Below are 18,849 nucleotides of genomic sequence, written 5' to 3'. Positions count from 1 at the left end.
ACAGGGGAGTGTGTCCCTGTTGGTTCTGCTGGACCTCTCAGCGGCTTTCAATACCATTGACCATGGTATCCTCCTGGACCACCTAGCTGGGATGGGACTTGGGGGCACTGTTTTGCAGTGGCTCTGGTAATTCCTGGAGGGGCGAACCCAGAAGGTGGTATTGGGGGACTCCTGTTCGACTCCTTGGCTGTTGGCCTGTGGAGTCCCTCAGGGTTCAGTTTTGTCCCCTATGTTATTTAACATCTACATGAAACCGCTGGGAGAGGTTGTTTGGGCGTTTGGAGTTCGGTGCCACCAGTATGCTGATGACACCCAACTCTATTTCTCCTTTCCACCTTCTTCCAAGGAAGCTGTCTTGGTTTTAAACCAGTGTCTGACATCAGTGGTGGATTGGATGAGGGTGAACAAATTGAGGCTTAATCCAGACAAGACAGAGATCAGGGAATAGGGATACAGCCTGTGATGGATGAGGTTATACTCCCCCTGAAGACACAGGTTCACAGTTTGGGTGTCCTCCTGGACTCAGCTTTAAATTTGGATTCCCAGGTTTCTGCAGTGGCCAGGAGGGCTTTTGCACATTTGAGATTAGTGCACCAACTGCGCCCATTCCTTGACCCGTCCGATCTGGCCACGGTGACACATGCCTTAGTCACATTCCGTTTAGATTACTGTAACGTGCTCTATGTGGGGCTGCCTCTGAAGACTGCTCGGAAACTTCAGCTGGTACAACGTGCTGCAGCCAGAATGTTAACTGGGGCTGATTACAGGGACCGTAAACTCCCCTGCTAAAAAAGCTCCACTGGCTGCCAGTTTGTTTCCAGACACAATTCAAAGTGCTGGTGTTGACCTATAAAGCCCTACATGGCTTGGGTCCAGGCTATTTGTCAGACTGCATCGCCCTCTATGTGCCTGCCCAGGCCCTGAGATTCTCAGGAGAGGCCTGTGATGTTCCTATATTAACGTATATATGGCAAGTGTTGTTGTTTTAGAAGATACATGGTAAGTGGAGTGAAAGAGGGGGAGTGAATGGGCAGTAGAATGCGAGATGATTGGCTGAGTGTTTAAAATGGCTGAATGTATAAAAGGAAGAGTGAGAGTGGAATCTGGGGGGAGAAGAGAAAGAGTGGATTGCTTGGTGGGGTTTGAGAGAGTTGTTTGCCAGGAGAGCGTGAAGAAGGAGGGAGGTGGAGTTCGGATTAGTATTGAGTAAAACCATATGCTTATGTGCCTTAAGAAGAAATCTTGTTAATCTTGTTAGCTTTGTTATCTGTAATAAATACTTAATTTGGTTTACCAAAGGCCTGATCCTTGGCTGGGGTTTCACAGACCAGAAGGGAGGGTACGGTAATGACCAAGGCTGAAGGGGAACTGTAACAAATGGTGGCAGCGGTGAAGAGAATAACAATACCAGTATTCAGAGTCTCTGGGAATACTAGTATTGGGACGTTACTGGTGGTTGCCTAGCAGGGGGATCTGTTGAGATCTGTGCTAGAGCGGAGAGGTAAACCATAAGAGAGTGCGGTCCGGACTGGTGGAGTCCCTGGTGGTGCCTAGAGACAGGCAGTAACCACGAGCAGGTAGGAACCTGACAGGGAGAGCCAGGGAAGGACGCATCACAAGGCCCTCTTTCAATACCTTCATCCACACAAGTACAACTAGTGAGGATACGAGATAGGGCCTTCTTGGTGGCTGCCCCTAGGCTTTGGAATTCCCTCCCTAAGGAGATAAGAATGGCCTCTTCCCTGCAGTCCTTTCATCGACAGGTAAAAACTTTCTTATTTCAGCAAGCCTTTGATTCCAAAGGCGGCTAAGGATAGGCCCAAAAGGAGGTTATATTGTTCTTGCTTGTTTATTTTTTAATTATTCTGATTTTATGAGCATAGTTTTTAATTATCAGAAACAGTTTAATGCTATTTTAAATTAGAGTTCATTTTTAATTATATCTGTCTATATTTATTTATTTATGTATTATATGCTTTTAACTTTGTAGGTTTTAATTGTATCTGTTTTTATCTGGAAGCCGCCGTGAGTTCCAATTTGGAAAAATGGCGGGGTATAAATAAAGTTAATAATAATTATTATCATTATGTTAGGGGAAATTGCTTGCAAAAATATGTTTGTTCATCAAAACTGCATACAAAAATATGTTTATTAGGAAACATTTGCACTAAAATGCTGTCAAATTTTCATGAGTTTTTTTTTCCAAATTGGCAGTTGTTTCACAAATGTGTAGAACAGAATTTAAGACTGAAATAAATGAGAAACGTGGAGAACCAACATGGACATATCTGGCCATCCTAGGTTCAACTCAAAAAACACACTGAGCTTTACCAAAAGATCTTTAACCAGCTGCAATGCAACCTTTGGCTTTTCACTACCTATGCAAAGCATAATTGTTTACTAAAATTGCTAGTGTGAAATAGGAACCTCATCAAAGAAAAGTGAAGATATATCCAGCCTCCACTTGATTCCTCTGATGTTACCTATGTTATGCTGTCATAAACAAGCCTGAGCTCCTCATGATTGCCTCATTCACTTGTCAAACCATGTTATCACCTTGCTGTGGGGGAAAAAAATCCTGGAGAAGCTTCCCCCTGCATCTAATCTTCACTATGCTACTGCATGATATCCTTGGAAAGCTCTCAATGGCTGTAAAGCTGGGCATGGAAATAGCTAGGTGCCTGCTGAAAGGAAGATTTTCCTCCAGAAGTCCGAGCAGGAAAACTTAACCACGTTTGGTTGGGATTTGTAGCCCAAAACCTCTGGAAGGCATCATAAGTTTGTGGACTAATTTGCAAGGCTGAGTTGGATATTCATTTGTGCAAGTGTTACTGTTGACATAATTAGGTTTTTATATATTTAATTAATTTAATAACATTTATATACTGCTTACTGGAGCAAAAGAGTTCTTGGAAGTTTACAAAAGACAGTAATATATTCATTTAAAATACTATTAAAATTAATGGTATTGCCACGAAAGTATAAAATAAACTCATTGGGTTGTAGCCAGCTAAGCCCTGCTCTGAGTAGACCCACTGAAATTAAAGGACTTAAGTTAGTCTTGTCCATTAACTTCGGTGGGTCTGCTCACAGTAGGGCTTAGTTGGAGACAACCCAGTAAAATTAAAATACTTATTTCCAGTAGTGTAATGATAAATTCAGAAGTACGGGGTCCCTTCATGTTAATCACAGCTATGCCCCCACCCCACTTTTTTTGCTGTGGGGTTGAGAGTGAGATCCTTGTTAATGGCTAGGAACTAATAATCATGAAATAGGAGAGTGTTAGCTACTGAGGAGAGTCTTCTCCATGACTGACTCACCTCCTTTCGCTCTGATTGGCTCCTGTCAGCAGAAAAGGACAATGAAGCATGTTTCAATAAAGAAAAGGACAATGAAGCATGTTTCAATGAAGAAAATGACAATGAAGCATGCTTCTCAGTGGCTAACATACACCCCTTTTATTTTGATTGGCTTGTAGGATGCTGGAGGCAGAGGGACCCTGCTGGGATCCTGCTCTCAAAAAAATAAAGGGTCTAAGACCCTCCAAGATCCAGCCCTGCTTATACCTATTAAAATCCCTTATCACAATTCCAGGTTACAGTTGCCTGCCTGGGGAGGTCTGCTGAAACAAAACATACCAGGCACTCATGTCTCCTCAGGACATCTGGTCATGTTTTGGATATTCTGAAATGTTCTTTGCTCCAAACCTTGGATGGGAAATGGGATCCTAACAAGTGTCTTGCAATGCTTTACCCAAATGAGGATATGATCAGTGATCACGAATGCCTGCTGATGACCTTGGCAGTGTCTCCTTTCAGAAGCTAATTTTCTGGTTTTATGGCAATGGGGTTGAAGCATTCTGAGTTTCCTTCTCTGCAGACATCTGAAATAATTAGAAGAGTGGAATAGTCAAAAGATGAAGGGGTGGGGTGGGAAATCAATTTTAGGGGGGGGGAAAGACCTTTTCAAAGCAGGGTTTTGGATGACCTTACTCCTTTGTTCTAGAAAAGTTTGAGTCACTGTTAGTTTTGCAATATTTACTGCACACCCTGAGCTCCCTTGACTGTAAAGCATAGATTCAGATTAAATTATATGCCTGACATTTACCAAATTTTTATGTGATAATTTAGAAGAAACTGGTTGCATTAAACAGCCTTATTAATATTACAGAAATGTGATTAGGGGGAATATCATGGTCATTGAGACCAAAGGGGCTTGTAATTTATGGCCTTGGCTAGCAAGAAGCCTCTTGGCCAAAATAGCATTTCTGCAACTGCTTCCCTGCTGATTTACTGGAGTCACTGGTGAATTTTGGCCTAAGGAAACATGGCTGCCTTGTCCAGGAAATCAACAGTGTACTATTCACTTCTTAATACACAGACATCCAGCTCTTACTTTAGAACTCTTGGAGCAGCCTCAGGAGGGTCTCAGTGAGTTGGCCATCCAAGTCCTGACTCTGCAGTGGCATTGAGGGTTCGCAGACCATTCAGTGGATCTTCATCCTCCGCACAAGTGCAGTCCTGCTGGATCAGCATAAGATGGGCTCGTCTAATCCAGCATCTCGCTTACGACCCACAGTGGCCAGCCGGAGGCAAGTGGGGCTTCCAGACTTCCAGCCTTTCCTGCTGTTGCAGGAAATACCATTTAAATACAATTAAAAACATATCAATAAAACGTACAGAAGTAATAATTAAAATGTAATTAAACTATCTATAAATTAAAACCATTGAAAACATAGTGATTAAAACACACACACAATACAATTCAGCCTCACATAGGGCACAGTATAGTGGTCCAGTTTCATAATTGTTACACGGTCTAGTGTGCTTTAACTGGGATTTCACTCCTGACAAGAGCTTGAAACCAGGGTTTGAAAAGCATTTGACTTTTGGGAACCATGGCTACAAGGGAGCCTGATTAGTATTAAGCATGGGTAACACTGAAGTTGATGTCATGCACCTTAGAAGGGATGTTGCAGAGCTGGAAAAGGTTCAGAAAAGGGGCTGGAGCAATTTCCCTAGGAGGAAAGGTTACAATGTTTTGGAGTTGTTGTTGTTATTATTATTATTTTGGGGGAGGGAAGCAAGTAAGTGGGGATATGATGGAGGTCTATAAAATGATGCATAGTGTGGAGAAAGTGGATAATGCTCTCTCAATATCAGAACTAGTGGAGTCATCAAATGAAGGTGATTAAGGACAGACAAAAAGAAGGATTTCTTCACACCGTGCATGGTTGGACTATGGAATGTATTACCCAAAGGCGTTGCAATGGCCACCAAGTTGAACGGCTCTAGAAAGAGATGAGACGAATCCGTAGAGGCTGCTACTTCCAAAGCCTCCAGTATCAGAGTCGGAATGCCTGGTGTTCCTGGGCTGCAGGAATGGGGAAAATGTTGCTGCGCTCAGGTCCTGTTTGTACCTTTGGGGCTGCCCTTCGGTTGGCCCCTGTAAGGGGAGAGTGCTGGACTAGATGAGCCTTTGGCCAGTCTGGCTCTTCGTAGGTTCTTCTGCAGCTGTTATGTACATCATGGTGGCGAAGAGAGAGCGCAGAGAAGGGAGCGGGTGCCCGAGCCCCCGGCACGCCCTCTGCTGTCCTGCCATCTGCACCTTGTCTTTACGGTGCAAAGAATGAACCGGTGGGCTGTTTTGACTGTATCAAAATCTTCACCTTTCATTTGAGAAGCCCTTTTAATGTGTAAAAAAACAAAAAACAAATGGGGTGGGGGGAGAGAGTTAAGTATAGGAACCGAGATAGAGCACACACATATTCTGAAATGCTTGATGCAGCTGACAGTTATGGTGATAAACAGAAGGTGGTGAGATAGGCATCTTAAATTTCATACGCACCCGGGACAAACAATCCCTCTGCTTTGAAATTGCTCTTTCTGTCCTTCCCCCAGGCCCCAAATAAGGCACCAGAGGAGACGTGCGAGCAGTTTTTAAATGCCACAGAGCCAGAAAACAGGAAATTCAAAGTTATCATGTAACGCTTGTCCTGAAAATCTTTTGTGCCATCTTAATAGTGAAAGCTACTTGATAGTGGCTAAATGTGGCACTTGCACCAATGCCATCTTATTGGCTAAAGATCACCCCCACGGTGAGTGGCTCAGGGGTTACGTGCCCCGCCACCTGTGCAGCCGTGGGCAAACTGCAGAGTCCCAAGGAGCCCAGCTGCCCCCCAGCTGGCCGTTGCAGACAAGGGAGGGGCTGGCTTGTGCAGCTGTGGCAAGCTGAGCAGGCCCTAGCCATCTGGGGAGGACTAGCCTCAGAGGGAGGCAATGGGAAACCCCCTCTGAATACCGCTTACCATGAAAGGCCTATTCATAGGGTAGCCATAAGTCGGGATCAACTTCAAGGCAGTCCATATTGGCTATAGTGACAAGGCACAGGGAACCTCCTTGATGGGAAGCAGCCTACCTCCGATGCTGGAGGCCAGGGGCAAATAATGGGGTGGCCACCACCTCCATGCCCTTCTTTTGTAGGCACAGTTTGGAAGAGAAGGCTGGGCTAGGTGGACTTTCGGTCTGACCCAGTAAGGTAGTTCATATGTCCTTCAGGTTCCTGGTGTGATATGTGAGTTTGGCAAAACTGGACTTAAAGATCCCACATAGATCTTCCCACAGATTGTGGTCCCTCCCTTTCTTCTTGTCTTGATGTGGTGGTGCTCTCTCTCTCTCTCTCTCTCTCTCTCTCTCTCTCTCTCTCTCTCTCTCTCTCTCTCTCTCTCTGCATGGTCATCTAGTCCAACCCCCTGGCTCAATGCAGTGTCTGCAGTTATCCCTGACAGGTGGCTGCTCAACCTCTGCTTAAAAACCTCCAGCAGTGGAGAGCCTGTCATCTTCTGAGGCAGCCTTGCACCCATTGTCTCACAGCTTGCTCCATTAGGAGCCTCCATCCTCCCAGTTTCCCACTTTCGGCTCTAGTCCTGCCCTCTTGCTGCAGCTTCTGCATGAGAGGTATTTGAGGATATCTCCACTCTTTTCCTCTCCAGACCACGTGTACTCTGCTCTTTCATCTGTTCCTCGTAGGACTTGGGTTTCCAGACGCCTCCCCCGCCCAGAACGTAAGGGGAGCCCTGCAGCTGGAGCAGACCAAATGCCTCTCTGGTCTGGCATTCTGCTCCCACAATTGCCACTCACATGCCTCAGTGGGAAACCCACAAGTGGGACGTGAACGCAACAGCAGTCTTCCCACTTGTGATTCCCAGCCACAGTCACTCAGAGGCCGCCTACGGCAGTGGAGAGAGAACATAGCCATTGTGGCTAAGAGCTGTTGGTAGCCTTCTTCTCCCCCACAAATTTGTCTACCCCCCTTTTAAAGCCCTCTGAGCTGGTGGCCATTGCCACATCCTTCCCATCCTTCTATGGACGTGCTCCTTTTTGACAATGCCTTCCTTAAAATGTGGCACCCAGAACTGGACACAGAACTGGACGTGGCCAACTGGCACTGAGTGGAACTGTTACTTTTCACAGTTTTCATTTAGAGTCCCAACTTGATCATTGCTCAGGTTGTAGTTGCAACCTGACATTGGGAAGGCCGCAAAATGATGTTATACGATACGTAAGAGTGTATGTCTGCCCCATGTATCCGGATGGTATATAGCGCTGTTCTTCAGTCTTGGCTCCCCTGATGTTCTTGGACTACAGCTCCCATCATCCCCAGCCAGCTTAGCCACTCATCCAGGGAGTTGTAGTCCAACAACATCTGGGACCCAAAGTTGAAGAGCGCAGAATGTCGGCCCCAGTCAAGGGCTCCCGGCCTCGCAGTGGCCCCCTCTCTGCCTCTCTGACTGGCAGAGCAGGGGAGCACTGCTGGGGCAGAGGGAAGCTGATCCTTCCCGCCTTTCTCTGTCACCTTGGCACCAGGAGGAAAGCCCTAGTGGCCTTTGGGGATGTGTGCTCTTCTGCAGGCAGTTTCATGGGTGCACAGCACTGACTTGCCGCGTCCGTCTTGGTCAGATGGGCAGGGCTGATGTCACACAGCACTGATGGCACCCTCAAACCTCCAAGCTCATTTGCCAGTGGGGCCCTTGTGGGCGTAGGAGAGGAACAGAAGGAGTCAGTTCATTCCTCCATCTGGCTCAGTACTGCCTGCACTGACTGGCAACTGCTCTCCAGGGCTTCAGGTGAGGAGTCTCTCCCAGCCCTACCTGGAGGTGCCGTTGGAGGTTGAACCTGGGGCCTTCTGCATGCAAAGCAGGTGCTTTGCCACTGAGCGGTGGTCCTTCTTGGCTTCTTGGACCTCAAGCTCAGTACGCCTGCTCCCCACACGTACAGCCCATCCTCAGTGAAAGAAATGAGAGGAGGTTGAGACCACAATCCTGCACCCGAAAGGACAGAACAAGCCTTGAACTGGCCAGCTTTGTGCATGCACAGCTTGGGAACCTTCGTTGTGAGCCAGAAGCTGGACCCAGAAAATGGACACTAAGGAAAAGGGAACATAACCACAGACAATGAATTGTAAAAGAATATCGGGATCTCCCCTGGGCTACAGTTATGGTAGTATATTGATTTGGTTAGGGTTAGGGCTAGGCATATTAAATATTAAATTGGTATATCACTTCCCACTAAAAAGTCCTGAAGCTGTTTACAAGCAAGTAAAAAAAAATACAATAACAAATTTACAAAACCAGATTTAATCGTACAATAGCATATCACTGTTGCTGCCCAGTGCCTGGGAAAACAAAAATGTCTTTGCCTGGGAGAGAAATGATGACAAGGTTGGTGCCAGGTGGGCCTCTCCCAGGAGAGCGTTCCGTGTTTTATAACTGTTGTACTTGCTGTTCATTTGATATGTTGGGAGTCATGTTGGCATACAAATAAACAGATGATGGGGATGATAAATGGGCTCTACTGCTGAGATCTGTATGTTTGGCTCTTGCTTTTCCAGAAGGCCAGAGAAGTAAAGATGCAAAATGAATAAATTCAATGTTGAAAGGCCACTGAAGTTTATACAAAGTAAGATAAGCGCAATTTGCCTATATGAATGGTTAATATAACTGGAGGGGCTTTTGGCTGTGATTACAGGAAGGGAGATCTCCAGTCACTTGATTTGTTAGTAAATATAGTTCGGCGGGGGGGCTGTCCGCTCGCACCCTGTAACCTCTCTGGCATAGTGATGGGTTAATTTTGCCATTCAGTCACTTGCTGAATCATGTGCAGAATAGGTCCATGGCAGATAGTTCTTCAAGTGTGGGCTGAAGTGAACAAACAGTACGTTTGTTTGGAGAACTTTAGGCAGTTAGTCAAATAGAGATTAGTGAACAAATAATATTATAGGGACAGAGAGAGAGAGGTGAATAAAAGGGAAGCTGAGAGGGTCCCAACATTTGCATTGTGTCTCTGCCTCTTACGGTTGCTAAAATTACAGGCTCCTGCTGGGAGGAAGAGCGGGATATAAATCAAATAATAAATAAACAAACAAATAAATAGAATTATTTGGTAAATTGTTCCAGAAACGTGCTCCAAATCTCTTGGAAGGTTGTGTCTTTCTGTAGTTTACTTCCAAGAGTGGTGATATTGTTACATTTTTTTCATGGGGTGGGGCATTATCAATAATACTAGAATGAATATTTTAAATAAATATGTAGAAATATCTATTTTTTTCTAATAGCCAGAATAAGGCCCCTCTGTCTGCAGCAGGAGAAATGCTTGCCAATCCTGACACTTTTATTCCCGTGGCTAAATACTTGGTTATGGAACGGAAGCGGTGCGCAAGTATACATGACATGTCTCAAACTTCCCATTTCCTTGGAATAATGTTTCTTTATCCCTCCCTGCAATATTTAAAACGAATGGCCCATGTGGCACTTGTGTGCCTCCCTCCAAGGGGTTCCGAAGGGAATCATTTGAGATAATTCTTGCTTCCAATAACGCGGTACAGGTTCTCGTTCTTTGCATACTGTCCACTTCCTCTCTGTACTTCTACTCTGTCCCTGAAGGGACACAATTAAATCACTCGATTCACCTCCTTCCCTTTTGGATCTGGACTTGATGAATGTCTTCGGCCGTTATGTTGTAAAAGCAAAGCTGGTCTCTTTCTTGGCCTGCCTTCAAGGTGATTAATGAACCATTCCAGGATGGGGTGGGGGGAGAGATTTCCCCCAGCCTTTTTTTATTAACAGCGCATTGGGGAGAAAGAGCATTTAATATTCAATGATAAACAATTTAATAATTCAATAGCAACAATGAGTACCATTTCTTCCTGGCACCTGTGGCTGAGAAAGGAGGCTCAAGTGTTCAGGTCTTCTTAGTTTCAGGTGTGTGTGTGTGTGTGTGTGTGTGTGTGTGTGTGTGTGTGTGTGTGTGTGTGAGAGAGAGAGAGAGAGAGAGAATTGAAGGATGAGGAGGAAGACGTTTATAAAGCATGGTGCATGGTGTGGAAACACTGAGAATGAGTTAATGACCCTTTTCCATTTCATTATTGCTGTGTATGCTGGCTCTAGCTTGCGTTCTTCTCCATCTGCCTCCAGCTGAACGTGGAGAATTCCTAAAATTTGGGGGTTGATGTCTACTATGCAGTTTTCAGCTTGTGTGTGTATGTGCACAGGCGCATTGGTTTAATCACGATGCAAAACCAAAGAGTTCTTGATGCAGTCCTATGGCTGGATCGAGTTTCATTTTTGCACAGTGTTTTCAATCAATGTGCATATATCAATATGCTCAGATGATCTTGCACATCAGTGGCTTGTGAGGGAAAATAGTGAGCTGAAAAGACTGGCAAAAGGAGAATGGCATCATGTCACTGATATATCAGCACCACACAGCAAACAGAATTCTGCAATCTGTAAACCCCAAATCCAAGGAGAAATGTGGTAAGTAGCTTAAGGGAAAAGCAGATAGAGAAGGCTTTCTCCCTTCCTCTGATAATGCTAGATCACAGGGGCCATTCAGTGAAATTGATTGGCAGCAGATGGACAATCGCAAGTTACACTCTTTTCACACCATGTAGAAATTTTCTGCCACAACTTGTAGTGATGTTCACTGGCTTGGATGGGTTTAAGAAAGTGTTGGACAAATGTATGGGACAGGAGATGTCTGTGGAGCCTCCAGGTTCAAAGGCAGTCTACCTGTGGCCACAGATGCAGCTGGCTGGCCAAGTGTGCTAGCAAACTCAAAGCCTTCTTCTGAGCCAGCAGGGCTCTCTGCACTACTTATATATGCAACAATATACTATTTATTTATTTATTACTAGTATTTATTAGTCACTTTTTTCAACAATAGAACTCAAAGCGACTTACAAAAAGGAAGCAAAAACACTATAATTGAAGTAGCTTACAACAAAAGCAAACAATTACAAAACAATTTCAAGCAAAATAATACAACCATCATAGAAATTGCAACTATTACAACAACACAAAAATTGTTTCCACACTATAAATATAACGTAACATATTATAGGAGGCCGCATTACACTTCTACGTTACTAGGGAAAAGCACAGATCTGGAAGTCAGGAGAGCCTCCGTCCTCTGCTCTAGAAAGTAAATAACTGATATAAACTTGAAAGAAATCTCTGAAGGAAAGTTTACAAGCCAACCCTTTTAATGTGATTGGTCGGGAGGGGAAGTGTATTTTTATTTACTTTTGGATAATGTAATGTAACAACTGAGCCATTTGTTTGCAGGATTTTTATCTGATCTTGATCTTGCCTTGCCTTAGCCATCAATTTATTACTCCTGCCCATGTCTGTGTTTGAGAGAGATAAGCACCAGGACATATTTTCTCAACCTCCTTTTTTCTCTCTCTTCCTGACTCCCCTTCCAACGAGAGAGAAATCTGTAGGAAGAATTCTATATCAGGTTAAATTTGACCCTCGACATCTAAGAGCTGGCTGGTTTCTGCAAGAAATAAGTTGGCTTGAAGGGCTGTTATCGAAATAGGTGGTTGCACTGATATCTGCAACTGGCTCCTGCTTCAGACCCGCTCCTCAGATAAACCAGGCAAGAAGTGTGTTCGGTCAAGACATGATCCTTGTGTATTGCGAGGCAACAGCCCCTGTAGGAAATCTGGAACGGGTGCCCCCTCCTGGCGTATTTTTTGGGCAGTCACGGGCTGTTCAAGCTCCTCACAGAGTTGGAGACAGTCTAAGGGGAGATGGGCGCAACAGTCGAGAGAACCTGCTGGCAAAAGACGAAGAAAGTAAATCCTCTGAGGAAGACCTGAGCACAGAAAGGACCTTTCCGGATATTCCTAATTCCCCCGGAAAGCTGCTCATGAGGGAATGTGGCCCTGAAAAGGGTGTACAGGCAGATCAAGGCCAACTGTTGGCGAAGGATCCTAAGGGGCATTTGGGTAAGGGTGCTCTCCGTCAGGCCAGTGGCCCATCAAGCCCCAGATTGTCTAGCCCAGCCTTCCCCAGCCTGATTTCCAGATGTTTTAGAAGACAATCCCCATTTACCTTGACCGTTGGCCAAGCTGGCCAGCGCTGCCTCGCGTTGCAGTCCAAAGCATCTGGGGGGCCACCCACATTAGCTACCCACCATATCTTGGGTGGGGCCATTGTCAGGGGGGTCTCTGGGGTATGTATGGGTGGGTGGGTGTTTTCCCTCTTCCACTGAGCTTGGGGAGGGATTTCATGCAATAGGTCTAGAACTGGTAGCCTGGTGGAATGTACCCATATGTGTCTTCACTGTGCGGCCCCCATCGTGCCCACGACTCTGCCCCATTTCAGCTGTTCTGCTGGTGCCTTACGCTACTGGTGAAGAGTGCTCCCAACTAACATCTCCACAGCACTAGGTTTTCTTCCTACAATGGCCTTCTGGTGACTGGCCTGGCCTGAGGGCACTTAACTCCTTTTTGCCAGAAGCAAGTAAGCTAGATTAATTGTTCCTTACCCAGGCTCTCTAAGCAGGTGAGAAGGAGTGATGTTCCAAGCAACTGTGGTTGATGCTTAACGACATCACTAGGGCACACTCCTATGACATCACTAGAGCCTGCCCCTGAAATCTCAAGGTTTGGGATGCTTCTGACCTGGCAACCCTAGTGGAGGAGGAGGGGAAAGCGTGAGCGTTGAATGTGTTACAAGGGATGAAATGGCTTGTAATAATGTTGGAGTGATGATTCCATCGACGTACGTGGTGCTTCATCATTGAAACAGCGCTGGGGGAGGCAATGTTGCCTTTGCCTTTCAGGCCCAACTAGCTAAGCACTTGATCTGCACCAGGCTGCTTTGTCTCTTGGTTTTTTCCCTCCACTAATTCCAGGGTCGGGGAGAGTCCACTTCTTGCTGTGAAGGCAGCAATGGGGAGGGAAGGCTTATTTATTTCTTCACTCCCCCACTGCGATTGACATGGATCAAAAATATTAATATTAATATTAATATTGATATAATTTTAAAGGAAATTCAGTATTTTGAAAGGAAACATCAGTAAATGGAAGGAAATATCGATAAAATTATTATCCAAATCAATACTTTAAAGGCAATTTTTTTAAAAAAAAGTTTTTGAAAATAGCTGTGGAAAATTGCTACATAAAAATCCAACGTGCAACGATAAAGAATAAATAAATTGATGGAAAATTCGGTACTAAATCCGAATTGGGTGGAATTCTAGCACATCCCTAGAGAGCGGTGATTGGAGGCTTGCACAGCCAGCCTCTTCACAACTAGGGTTGGGGGGAGAAATTCAATTCAGTTCACATTTAAAGGCAAGCCTACTAAATTTGCACTTTCTGAAACAATTTTGCAAATTGAAGCGCAGCCATCTTTCGAAATTAGCATTTCTCTGAATTTTTCCCTGCGGTTCTCCAGCTGTGTAATGCGTATATTGGGGCAAAGTGACCATAGAAATGGATATATTAGTGAAAATAACATACAAAAATGCTTTATATTAGGGGAAATTGCTTTGCAAAATTGTGTATTTCAGGAGAAATTCACTCTGAAATGCTGATGTGTTCTCATGAGCCCTCCACTTTTTTTTTTAAGAAATCACAAACTAGCATGGAAATCCAGCAACTGAATTTAGAACTGGAAAAGTGAGAACAGCCAGAAAGCAAAACTGGCAGATTCTCTGGCTGAAGAGAGACTGGGGTGGCCAGCTGGCTCTCTGGTCCTCGTGGCTTCATTGATCTCAGTGCTGCTAAGTAGCTTCAGGCTAATCAGGCTGGAAGGGCCTTCTGGGTACACTGTTAAAATACGTGTTAGGAGGTGAAGGGCAGAGACTGGTACACTTACTGATCTAGGATGAAGTCCAATGGGAGCTGCAGGTGTTGTGTTGCTAGCCCCTTGCCTTGCTGGAGCCAGCTTTGAAGTCGGTGTTGCGGATCAGACTTGTGAAAGTTAATAAAGTCAAAATCCATAAGACCAGTTTTAAACCAATAATTATCAGTACAGAAAACAAAAGATCTGCAACATTTTCTCAAGCATCTCGTTGGAAACGAAACCTCTTGACCAATCATCGACAAGGCAGCAGAGACCAGACCGCACAAAGCTCTCACGCAAGGGCTGACGGGAGAAAGCCCATTCCCCATGTGGCCAGAGAGAAGATGACCAGGAGCCCATGCCAAGCAGGTTTGGAAGTTTTAAAAAGGTAAAGGTGTCCTCGCACTTGTAGAGTTTCCGACTCTTAGGGTGATGTCTTGCGAGGTTTACCAGGCAGACCGTATATATGGGGTGGGATTGCCAGTTCCTTCCCTGGCCTTTCTTTACCCCCCAGCGTATGGTGGGTACTCATTTTACTGACCACAGATGGATGGAAGGCTGAGTGGACCTCGACCCCTTTTACCGGAGATTTGACTTCCTCCTTTCGTCGGAATTGAACTCCGGCCGTGAGCAGAGCTTCGGCTGTGTTACCGCCGCTTACCACTCTGCGCCACGGAGGATCTTGTTTTAATTGACCAAAAATGAGAGTTTTAGTTAGTTAGTTAGTTCGGTTCAGCTGTCTGGACTTCCAGGGGAAGGGAATTGGGGGGCCACAGCAGAGAAGACCCCCTCACATGCCATCAACTGGGAGGCCAACCCTCTGAATGGGCAGTGAGCACACACATATGCCCACCATCAGTTGCAAGGTCTGGCACAGGCAAAGGTGGATTGGCAAATCTCTGGCTCCCAAGTGGACATGTCTCAAAGCCCCTTTGGAAGCTCAATAATGAGGGTGACAACTGAACTGCCTGGTGAAGCGGTCCTCAAGTCTTCACAAAAGTGGTTATTGCATTACGCTCAACTCTCCGAAATAACTGTCTGTCCCTGAGCACAGAGAGGTTTGGAGATTTTAAAAAAGTGTGGGGCTCTGTGTGTGTGCGTGCAAGAGAGACAGATTGGGGTGGGAGAGAGACTGGCCTTCCTTCCACCCTTGGTTCCTTGCGTAGATTTTGTTTCACTTCTACAACTTCCAGAGATTTACGTGCTCAAATGCCGCCAACTCCAGCTTTCCCCCCAGAAGTTGTTTATGGGCGCAGCGGCTGCTAATGTTGTTGTATTTCTTTCTGTTCTTGGTGTTCCAAAGCCAAATTACTGTGACTAATGTACTTCTATAAATTTTTGCAACATCTCCATGGCTGCTGTCTGAAAATGATGCACGGTCTCTTCTTAGTGAATTCTGTTTTACTGGGGTTTTGTTGGCATTTTTTTTGCACAAGAGTAGTATTTCCATTATATCAATCTACTGTGTGCTAAATCAATTGGGGGTGGAGATTGGAGGGGCGGGGCGGACTATAACCATGTATCGAACGGTGACAGCTCCTGATTGGACAAACGGCTGCACCAGACCTATTGCTGTCCAAAGGTGCCAAGAAGTAAATTTCTGAAAGAGATCTGGGTACTGCGTTGTGGATGGAGCTGATGAAGACAGAGCAACACAAAAGGGGAAACTGCAGTTGCAGACTTGTGTGTGGGCAGTTAATCCTTTCTGTTCTGGGAGAGAAACTGGTGCTTTTTAACAATAAAATAAAATCTGACTGCTTTATTCAAAACTTTTTTTTAACTGAATCATGAATGATTGATTAAAAGATGGGGCAAAAAAAAGCAGCTCTTGAAAAGGATGAGTGTGTGCAAGCACCTTAAAATATCCTGCAATATACAGAATGAGGGAGTAGCATTCTGGGCAGCCTCGGCTTCATAGAATGGTCAGATTTCTGATGCTCTCCCATGTAAATGCAATTGTGTGCATGCTTTAAATTAGCATATTAGGGGGAAAGGTTTTTCATAAACCTAGTAGCCATGCCATTGAACACAAAAATGCATTGTATTATATCAAAAATGTACATATTGGTAGTAATGCTCACTAAAACACTGACAAATTTTATGAGAACTTTTTTTAAAAAAATGGCAGACTGAACTGACTGGAAAAATGAGAAAGGGAAATTCATCCCTCCCAGCCCCCTGCCAGCGCCTCTCCTCCTTGCCAGCAATAATCTTGGATTTGTAAAGGGGGGAAGCGAATATCACCCCACCTTCCAGCAGGAAGCACTTGCAGACCAGCCCATCTGTGAGTGTGCTAAAAAGGGTGTTCCTTGTGATTCTTTGCAACAGTGTCTTTGCCGGTAATGGGGGGGTGGTGGCGGCTTGATGGTGGAGGAGAGGGCTGCACAAAACCCATGTTGGGTCTTTGAGTCCTTTCAAATGCTCAAAAACAAACAAATCAGCCTTGAAATTTTTTGAATATTTCAAGGGGACATTCAAGCAGTCCAAAAACCTTGTGAGACAAGCTGCCTGAACATGTCCCTAAGTGCTGGTGCTACTTTATTGAGACGGAGAGGGCTATTAATGTGCATTCCAAACTATACCACCCCCACCCCACTGAAATCCAGAAGTCTAGCCCCTTTGTCCGCTCCTGCCTGGGCCACTTGGCAGAAGCTTGACCCCTTCCCTGCCAGTGAGAAGCTCCCGCAAATGGAGGAGGCAATTGGGGGGGGGGAGATGTCCTGCACAGGCTTCTCTCCAGAAGGAGCCCTGCTTTGGTGTCTGCTGCCAGACAAAATACTCCCCTCTTGGCTTCAGGACATGCGCGTGACTCTTTGGGTGGGTCATCCTGACTGATCAGGTCTGTCCCCATTTGCAGATGGGGAGGGAGGCTGAGAGAGAGAGGGTGAAGTTTGCTCAGGGTTGGCTGCATCATCCAAAGTGTCCTGGGTGGGCCATGAGGAGGATGCAGAGGAAGTGAAGGACCCTGCGCTCGCGCTCGCTTTTGAGCCACTGCTTTCTTGCTGGGAAAAGTCAAGGCAAACAGGGAGCGATTGCAAGGAAGGGCAGCAGACGGGCCAAGAGGTGCCCGGAGCTGCCCCCTGGGGGAGTGCAGGCCTTGGCAGATGCCCAGTAATGCCAGCCTTGAGTGCACCTGAGGCTGCTGGGCGTGTCCATTGTTCTCCTGAGGCTTGCACTGGGGGCATCCAGCTCACAGCTCATGCTCGTAATTGTGATGCTGCGCTGGCGTAGGGCGCTGCTGCCGACTCCAAATTTGAACCAGCTTCCATTCTGAGCTATTGCACTGCAGGAACTTGTGGGTGTTTTTTTGCAAGGAAGAGCAATATCAGATGGGGAGTTATTTTCTGCCATGTGGAGAATGTTGCCCTTATTATGTATTTATTACATTTATACTCCACCGTTCTTTTCATGAAACCCAAGGCGGCTTACATATGGTTCCCAGGCGGCCTCCCATCCAGGCACTGACCAGACCTGACCCTGCTTAGTTTCAGCAGAGTGCTGGCCTCATGTGCCTTCAGACCATAGCCTGGGACCCTTCTCTGGCAGCTTTCATTGGCCCTCAAAAGCTTCCCTTGTAGGGTTGAGTTCTCTACACCTGATAAGTAGCAGCTGAACAGGGCCTGGACTCGGGTGATAAGTGTTGCGGGTTTTGTAATGTGAGGGGATGTGGACGTTTTGCCTGGGATGCTGCCTCTGTGGGGCTCATTCACTCATGCAGGTCCTCACAGCTTGCAGCTACAGTTGCCAAGGGATGGGTGTGAATCAGCCTGTAGATTTGCTCAGGCTGCATCACTGAACCACCCTCCTTTTGTCTTTCAGGCCTCAGAATGGCTCTATGATCCTGTACAACAGGAAGAAGGTGAAATACAGGAAAGATGGATATTGCTGGAAGAAGCGGAAAGACGGGAAGACCACCCGAGAAGATCACATGAAGCTGAAGGTGCAGGGAGTGGAGGTAAATGTGCAGGGGAGCGCTTGGTCTTGCTACATCCGCTTGCGAAATTGCTACATCCCTTTTTCAAAATGCTCTGCCCCATTTATTTTTGAAGGGTCTTCTTCATGTGTTGCTTTAACTGCTGCCAGTGCAGGAGTCCCATATTGCTATGTTATTCCTATATTGCTATGGAGTCCCATATTGCTTTGCAGGAAGTAAGGTGCTTATGTTGGTGTGCGGCTTAAACCAGTGCTCTGGCGGTTCTTTGCTGCTCTACGTTTTAGAATATGTCTTTCTTGTTATGCGGTAAAGGGCTGGAATAGCTTGGAAGTGAGTTGATTCTCTGCTTTTCCTTGTTAAGCTTTTTGTGTCTTCTTGTGTCGCCAAGGAAAGTGCAAGGGTTATCCTTGTGGCCAGGAAGCCGCGCAATGTTTGGGAAAAGGGTTCTCCCCATTCATCTTTTTATGGAGTCTTTTGAAAGCAGAAATCTGATTATGAATGGAGTTTATTTCATCCTCCTCACCCTCATGATCGTTATCGCCATTGTGAATTGCATTGACTAAGAGCAAAAAGAGCATTTGGTGTCCAAGCGAGTTTCAATCCATTCTCCTTTTGGTTTCAAAAATAAGTGTTTGGGAAGAAATGGCTTCTGGAGCCAGGAAATAGTGATAGCAAGAGTGCTTTAAAAGAACAAAAATAAAACAGATTTGTTCAGATGTAAAAGAGCATGCACAAAGTACAATCGATATAATAGTTTATTTGTTGCTGCATTTTATTC

General features: G+C 45.6%; 1 protein-coding gene across 3 annotated transcripts in view; it reads left to right on the top strand.

The window, feature by feature from the left end:
• The window catches only part of CAMTA1 (calmodulin binding transcription activator 1), a 697,561-nt gene that overhangs the window by 114,237 nt on the left and 564,475 nt on the right, over positions 1–18,849 (top strand). For all 3 annotated transcript variants that reach the window (XR_009759573.1, XM_061602029.1, XM_061602030.1), the window contains exon 3: positions 17,957–18,092. Coding sequence is in view for 2 of the 3 variants with exons in the window: in XM_061602029.1 (XP_061458013.1) it covers positions 17,957–18,092 (136 nt within the window). In the remaining variant the exon portion in view is untranslated. The remainder of the gene's footprint in view (positions 1–17,956; positions 18,093–18,849) is intronic.

The sequence above is a fragment of the Rhineura floridana genome, chromosome 18, assembly GCF_030035675.1.
Source record: "Rhineura floridana isolate rRhiFlo1 chromosome 18, rRhiFlo1.hap2, whole genome shotgun sequence".
NCBI lineage: Eukaryota > Metazoa > Chordata > Lepidosauria > Squamata > Rhineuridae > Rhineura > Rhineura floridana.
The sequence above is the reverse complement of the archived record's forward strand: the minus strand, read 5'-3'. Positions and strand labels throughout refer to the sequence as shown.